Source organism: Penaeus monodon, chromosome 42 (genome assembly GCF_015228065.2).
Source record: "Penaeus monodon isolate SGIC_2016 chromosome 42, NSTDA_Pmon_1, whole genome shotgun sequence".
Taxonomy (NCBI): Eukaryota; Metazoa; Arthropoda; class Malacostraca; order Decapoda; family Penaeidae; genus Penaeus; species Penaeus monodon.
In genome coordinates, this window is record NC_051427.1 from 30423070 (window position 1) to 30430569 (window position 7500).

Consider the following 7500-nt stretch of genomic DNA (forward strand, 5'->3'; position numbering starts at 1 on the left):
AAAACTTAGTTTATACATGCTACGCACCAACCAAATTTTGAATGATGAAGAATTGTTTTTTTTAAACACTCTCCAAGAAACTTTAGACACAATCCCTAACGAATGAAAAAGTAATCAGGGAGACCTCAACCCCAAAAGTAGGCAAAAATGATTAAAAAATCCCCCTGGGGAAAAATTGGGCCTTGGAGATACAAATGAAGAGGTGAAATTTTATTGATTCTGTAGTACAAATATTATTTATACCAATACATTGTTCCAAACCACCCCAAACACTTGTACCGGGGTTTTTCACCAGACAAAAGAACACCAACCAAATTCTACTTGTGCTGAACCAAAAAAATGGAAGAGTTGCAAAAAAAATTCCAAACAAGCCTGGTGCCGACTGCAACAGTGACCCCAACTACTAACTATCGACTTAAAATAAACTCAAAAAGGGAGCGTCCAACCCCCACCTCAAAGCTCGACTAAAAAACTCTTGATAACAATTAGGAATTACAATGTCAAACAAATTTGAAGTACTAAATCAATGTGAAGATATAAAACCCCAAAAGAGTTGTGGAAGAAGGAAAAGAACTCTTGCGAGCACTGCTTAAGAAATTCCCCAAAAAGAAAAGACAAATTCCCCCTGGATATCGAAAAAACACTAAGTGAAATTGAAACAAGAAAATGCCTAAAATAAAGGGTATAAATAACCCCGTTGAAAAAATAATTTAAAAAAAACAAAATAAAAAAAATTCAAAGATTATTGCGACGAAAAAGGGAAAAAATTTTAAAGGAACTAGCTAAAATTGAAAACTGTTCTTCAAAAAGACAACTAAAAAACCTCCCAAAGGATAGAAACATCACACAAAAATTTTAAACCTACAATGGACACTATCAAAACTGAAGAGGGACTTGTTTTATGTGAGGGAAAAAGGGTAAAAGATAGATGGAAATCATATTGTTCCAACCTATCAAAAAGAATAAAGATCTACAACAAATTGATTAGACTCAGCACGAAGATAACCACCGCCACTGCTAGACGATTAAAAAAAGCCATAAAAAATTAAAGAATAACAAAGCCGGGAATAGATGAAATAACAGAGAACTAATCAGAACGCTGGGGAAAATGTTTTTAATACTTCTTCTACAAACTTTGTACAAAATATGGAATGAAAGAAATGGCAGAGATGGGGGGGTCGGTCTTTGCCCCATGCCTGGGAGGGGTACGCACTCCAAAGCAAAATAGCAGGGCAAAGCATTTGGGGAGTCACAGCACAAAAATTTTTTTGAAAATGATTCTGAAAGAATGAGTTGAGGGGGAGAGAAGAAAATTTCAGACGAACAAACAGGTTTTCGCCTGGAAGGGGGCCAGAGCCGGATTCTGAACTGAAAATTTCGGGGAGAAACGGGGAACATCAGAGGGACCTAACCTGTGTTTCTCGTTACTTGAAAGCTTTTGATACTGTTGATCACTATATCCTCTGGAATAACATGAACGATAGAAGTTTCCAAAACACTTCCAACTAATAAAAACCTGTATGCCCAAAAACAACAAAATGTAAGAACCACTTATGGGGTTTAAAAGAATGGTTCGAAGCAAACAAGGGGACTCCCTTTTTTGCTTTTAAACCCTTCTGTTTAACACGGACAGGTTTCATTCTGTCTCCGCACCTCTTTTAAAATATATTCTGAAACAAATTTTGAAGGTGCTCTAGGAATTTTGAAGGAACTTAGATGTTGGGGATCAAAAAAATCAAATCTAACTACGCCGATGATATAGTTTTAATTTCCCGCATACCTGAACTACAACCCAAAACTAAAAAAGTTAGGAAGCAAACGAAAAGGCTGGGTTTTTCTTAAAGCCCGAAAACTAAAATCATGAAGATTTAAAGATAAAACCGCAATGAACAAAGATGAACATTTACAAACAAAGGAAGGGGGGTGGAAAATGTGAAAAGTTTACTTGTTTGGAGCTGTTTTTTAAATAATACATTAAATTCCCGGAGATAAAAAGAATTACCATTACCAAAAAAACCCCCACATTTTTCTCAATAACATTGGAAAAACCCAAAAAAATTTCCTTACGGACAAAGCTGAGTTATTGAAATCATTAGTTTTTCCCCAAATTTCATCTTGGTTCTAGTGTTGGGTGCTGAAGAAGAAGACAAGAAAAAGATCAATATTTTGAAAGTGGTGTACAGACGAGTACTACCATTAAATGGGCAGAGAAGAAACATGATGAAAACTGGAAAAATAATTTTAAAGACCCGGGTGTTTGGGCATCTTGAACAGGGGGAATTAAAGTTTATTGGTCTGTGATGAGAAATAAAAGTATTGGAAAAATAGGATGGGGATAGGAAACAGAAGGAGGCAAAACCCAAGGGAAGACTGAGCGACAACATCAGGGTATTTTCGGGGTGTCGATGGTACAAGTGGAAAAAAAAGCGCAAGAGTTGAGTGCCGAGGTGGGGAGAGGTCCACGGCTGCTCCAACTGAGGGGATACCGTTATTGATGAGATATATTTGTTGTATTTTTTGTATTTTTTACCAAAAGATTTTAGATAACCCAAAATCAAAACCCCCGACGTTTAGATCTAAGCTCGGGGGGGTGACCTTTTCACAACACACACACACACACACACCAGACACTGTATCCCATGCGTAAGCCTCACCCTCGACAGCCTTGGGACAGCATTTATTCCTATTTAGAACTTCAGAACTTCAGAACTTCAGGAGGTTGTTTTCAGCAGCGGAAAAAAGGGGTTGACCCTCAAAAAGTTAAAAACGACCAGTAGAGGGGTCTCATAAGCTTCTTGGCACGAGAAAGATGCTTAATCTGGCATGAAATGACAAAATGACCTTTTTCATACTACAATTTATTATACCTACCTAAAAACACGCGTAATAGTACTTATATTGGATTTAACGCCTTTTATTATTTATAAAAATACATTTAAAAGTACTTATAATCAGATTTTCATTCATACAAATAATCAAAGTTTTGAACACCTATATAAATCGATTGCAAATTTTTTACTTTATTATTTTAAAAAATCGTACTTAAACTATATATAAACGTACTTTCTATACACTGATATGCCCATAAAAATATGATCATAATCATGATTATTTAGTCTTTGGTGTTAAAATTTTTAAAAAAAATTTCAAATTTTTGTGGGCATGATGAACAAAGGATGACATATATATATAAATAATATTTTATATAAATTATATATATATATTTATAATTTTATAGGGTAATATATATATTATATATATTATAATTATATATATTATATTATATAATATATATTTTATTTAAAATACACACTGATGTGTATGACGAAGATAAATAGATAGCGATTATAGGTAGGGAAAGGCCCGGGAATTTTCATATAAGTAGACAGATAGATAAAGATCAACGATAATTATATAGATCGATAGATAGATAGAAAATAGTAGACAGACAACACATAGATAGGAGGGAGGGAATAGGGTAGACGACGATAGATGACAGATATATATAAGATAAGAGATAAATTTGGGAAATTTAATATATGAAAAAATATATAAAAATATGTGATGATAAATAAAAAAGCAGTAAAAGTGAAAAAAATAGATGAATTTTAATATATATATATTATATTTATATATATATATATATAATTTTTATTTTTATATATGTATAGTTGTGTGGTTTGGGGTGTGATAGAAGATAATAGACGGAGATAGATAGTAATAGTAATAGGGGGCATACAGGAAATTAAAAAGATAGATAACTAAAGAGAGATATAGATAGAAATGATAAATAAACAGACAAATAAATAAGTTACGGGGTTTGGGGGGGGCTAAAAATAGTAATACCTATACCTATCGTAGATTACAAAACCTATATAAAAAAAATTTTGTTTATATACACCGCATTCAACCAGAAAAACCCTTTGAAACCCCATACACACTCCGCCCCTACCACCCACTACACAAAAACGGGCAAATAACATGGCATAAAACGTCATTTTGCGGGCGGGCGAAAATTAACCGAGGAAAAAAACAGTGTGATTGAAATTTAAAAAAAAAAATATCCTACCAAAAAATTAAAAAAATTTCGCTCGTGAAAGTACATACAATTGCGTCACGATTTCGATTGCGAAAATCTCAATAAATTTGACAGGTCCGATATTTTTTTTGTGAGATGTGAAAAAAGAGTGGGTTTTTGACGAAAACGGCGAAACATTTAAGTTTTTATATGCAAATCACAAATCATCCTGCTTATTTAAAAATATACATATTTCACTTTGAAGTGTGGTTTCTGAAGTGTAATTTTTTTTTCCCAATCATTATTTCTAGAAATGTTATATTCTAGGAGGTTAAAAAAAATTTATTACAGTGACGGAAACTATAGAGAAAATATGCAAAAACAAACAGAAAAGCTGTGATTTTTTATTCTTTATGCAAAAAGTTTTTTTTGAAATCGTATTTAAATAAAAAGTTTTTCTTCAATCTCGCAGTAGAATACCTACTGGAAATTTTATTTGGGTTTGAGGGAAAAAAAAGAAATATAATTTACTAGTACAATTTTCAACGTGATTCAGTGAGTTTTCAGGTTCTTTTAAAATATAATCATAAATTTTTTTGCCTTTATAAAACCTTAAAAATATATATATACATTAATAAATATATAATAATATAAAATATTAAAAATATAATATAATTATATTATATTATATATATATATATATGTGGGGTGTGTGTGGTGTTGGTGTGTGTTGTGTGTGTATATAATATTATATAAAATAATATATATAAAAATATATTATATTAAATGTGTGTGGTGGGGGTGTGGGGTGTTGTGTGTGTGTGTTTTGTTTGTGTGTGTGTGTGTGTGTGTGTTCCACACATGTATATTGAAGTAAATATACAACCCACACCACTTATAATAGAGTGTGTGTACGTATAAAACTTTTCTCGCTTTGTCCTTATGCGGGTCGCCGTTGAGAATGGCCTTCTCTATATATTTTTGTTGTTAAACCCGCCACATATATATTCTTTCTTACGATCTTTTTTTATACAATCTTTCCATCGTGTTCTAGGTCTTCCTCTTCTTCTGTTTCCTTGAATTTCCATTTCCATGACTTCTCTTCCCACGTGATTTTTCCCAGCTCTTCTCCTTAAATGGACAAAGCATCTTAGTCTCGTCTCCTAAATCTTCTTAGAAATTTCCATTACTTCCACTGTGCCTCTGATGTAGTCGTTTCTTATTCTATCTCTCCTTGTGACTCCAACCATCCATCTCAACATCATCTCAGCTGCGTCCCACTTCTTTTTTTCTAACTTCTTCAATGGTGCTGCTTCTAGGCCGTAAGTTAAGGCTGGTCTGACTACGGTCTTATGCACCTTACCTTTGAGTCTAATTGGGACTCTCCTATCGCACAACACTCCTGACACTTATTATAATTATTCCATCCACTCTGAATTCTGAAATTAACTTCCTTATCCATTCCGGCAGTTTCTACGACCATTGAACCTAGATATTTAAAGGTTTGAACTCTTTTCAATTCTCTCCACCTAACTTAATTGTGGCTAGTTGGTCGCCATCTATATCTGTGGGGAAATATTCTGTTTTGGACCTGCCTATTCTCATTCTTCTGCTTTCTAAAACAAACCTCCATTCTTCTAGTTTCCTTTCTAGTACTCTTCTACTTTCTGCCACTAGCACAATATCATCAGCGTACAATACGCACCATGGTGTTTCTTCTCTTACATTTTCCGTGATGACATCAAGCACTATATTGAATAACAGTGGGCTAAGTGCTGATCCCTGGTGTAAGCCAACCTTTACTTCGAAGTGTTCCGTCGTACCCACTGTGTTCCTTACTCTCGCTGCCACGTTCTTGTAGCATTCCTGGATCATTCTTACATATCTGTGCCTCCTTGTGGTGCATACACACTAAATATATTCATTGAGAAATCTTCAAGGGCTAATCGTATCCATGATTCTGTCACTCCTTTCATTTCCGTCACTAAATCTTTCATGTCACGCGTTAAAATAATTCCAATTCCATTTCTTCCTTCTCCGTTTGCTTCTGCATATATCAGCTTGTACCCTTCGCCTAATTCTTTCGCCTTGTTCCCCTTCCATCTTGTTTCCTGCACACATAGCACGTCCACTTTCCTAGTTTTCCTCCTACCTGCCAGAACCCGGCCTCTTCCTGTCATGGTCCCAACATTTGATGTCCCAAATCGCAAATGTTGAACTAGCCTCTTCGGCCGCCCCCGTTCATGAGGCGTAGCAATCGCTGGTACACAGAGTTAGGGCGATGTATCTGTGGGTCGCTTACGGGCGACATCCTAGCATTGGTGACTAATTGTTTGGCTCATTTCATGTAGAGTTTTGGCGAGATTTTACAGGCGGATGCCCTTCCTAACCTCAACCCTCCCCATTTATCCGGATTTGGGACTGGCTGATATATATACCACCAGGCTGGTATATATATATATATATATATATATATATATATATATATATATATATATATATATATACATACACACACACACATACAAACACACATATGTATATGTGTATGCACACACACACACACACACACACACACACACACACACACACACACACACACACACACACACATACACATGCACGCGTATGCACACAAACACAACAACACACACACACACACACAAACACGCACCACACACCGCACACACACCACACACACACACACACACACACCACACACACACCACACATATATATATATAATATATATATATTATATATATATATATTTATATATATATATTTATATATATATCAATATGTGTGTGTGTGTGTGCGTGTGTGTGTGTGTGTGTGTTTGTGTATATATATTTATATATATATATATATATTATACTATATATATAATATATATATATATATATATATTTTATATATATATATATATATATACATACATATGCACAAACACACACAGAAAAAGGATCCAGTTTAAGCTTTGAAGCCGCAGTGCTAAGTATTACTTTTTGCTTGTGCAATAGTGAAGTGCAGTTATTGGCGTGTAGCAATATTACCAGTGCAGACAGAGAAGGTGTCTGTTATTCGTTCAGTGTCCCAGCCTGAATGGCTAGATATGCATATATATGAGTAAATAAATAAATGTTTCTGTAAATACATATGTATATATATAAAGCTGAACAATACACGATCAACATAAAAGTCTACTTCATTGAAGGAATACCTGAAGAAGTATCGTTCATAAATTTATTAAACAAACGACTACTGCTTCATATTCCCTCTGGCTTTACTACTTCCTTCGACTTGCAGAGGAAATCCAAGCATCCTGTCTCATCTCTCTGCAAAATTTCAAAAAGTCTCGCCCATATATCATAATATACTTACGAACTCTTTTTACTTCCGCCATCGTATTCCATAATTTCGAACCACCTTTCCTATGCCTGTCACGTGACTCTCCACGAAGCGAAATTGGCAAGTCCATA

At 34.5% G+C, this 7500-nt stretch overlaps 1 protein-coding gene across 1 annotated transcript; it reads right to left on the reverse strand.

Moving 5' to 3' along the window:
- Positions 1-5181: 5181 nt before the first annotated feature.
- LOC119599255 lies at positions 5182-5893 on the reverse strand. The gene is made up of 2 exons (XM_037948988.1): positions 5553-5893; positions 5182-5404 (listed from the first exon to the last, which is right to left on the reverse strand). The coding sequence occupies exons 1-2, from the start codon at positions 5891-5893 to the stop codon at positions 5182-5184; spliced, it is 564 nt and encodes a 187-aa protein (XP_037804916.1).
- Between the last annotated feature and the right edge of the window lie 1607 nt (positions 5894-7500).

Coding starts and splice junctions, on each gene's coding strand:
- LOC119599255 (XM_037948988.1), bottom strand. CDS start 5,893: ATGATCCAGGAATGCTACAAGAACGTGGCAGCGAGAGTAAGGAACACA. Junction 5,405..5,552: donor GACCAACTAGCCACAATTAA/GTTAGGTGGAGA, acceptor GTTGTGCGATAG/GAGAGTCCCAATTAGACTCA.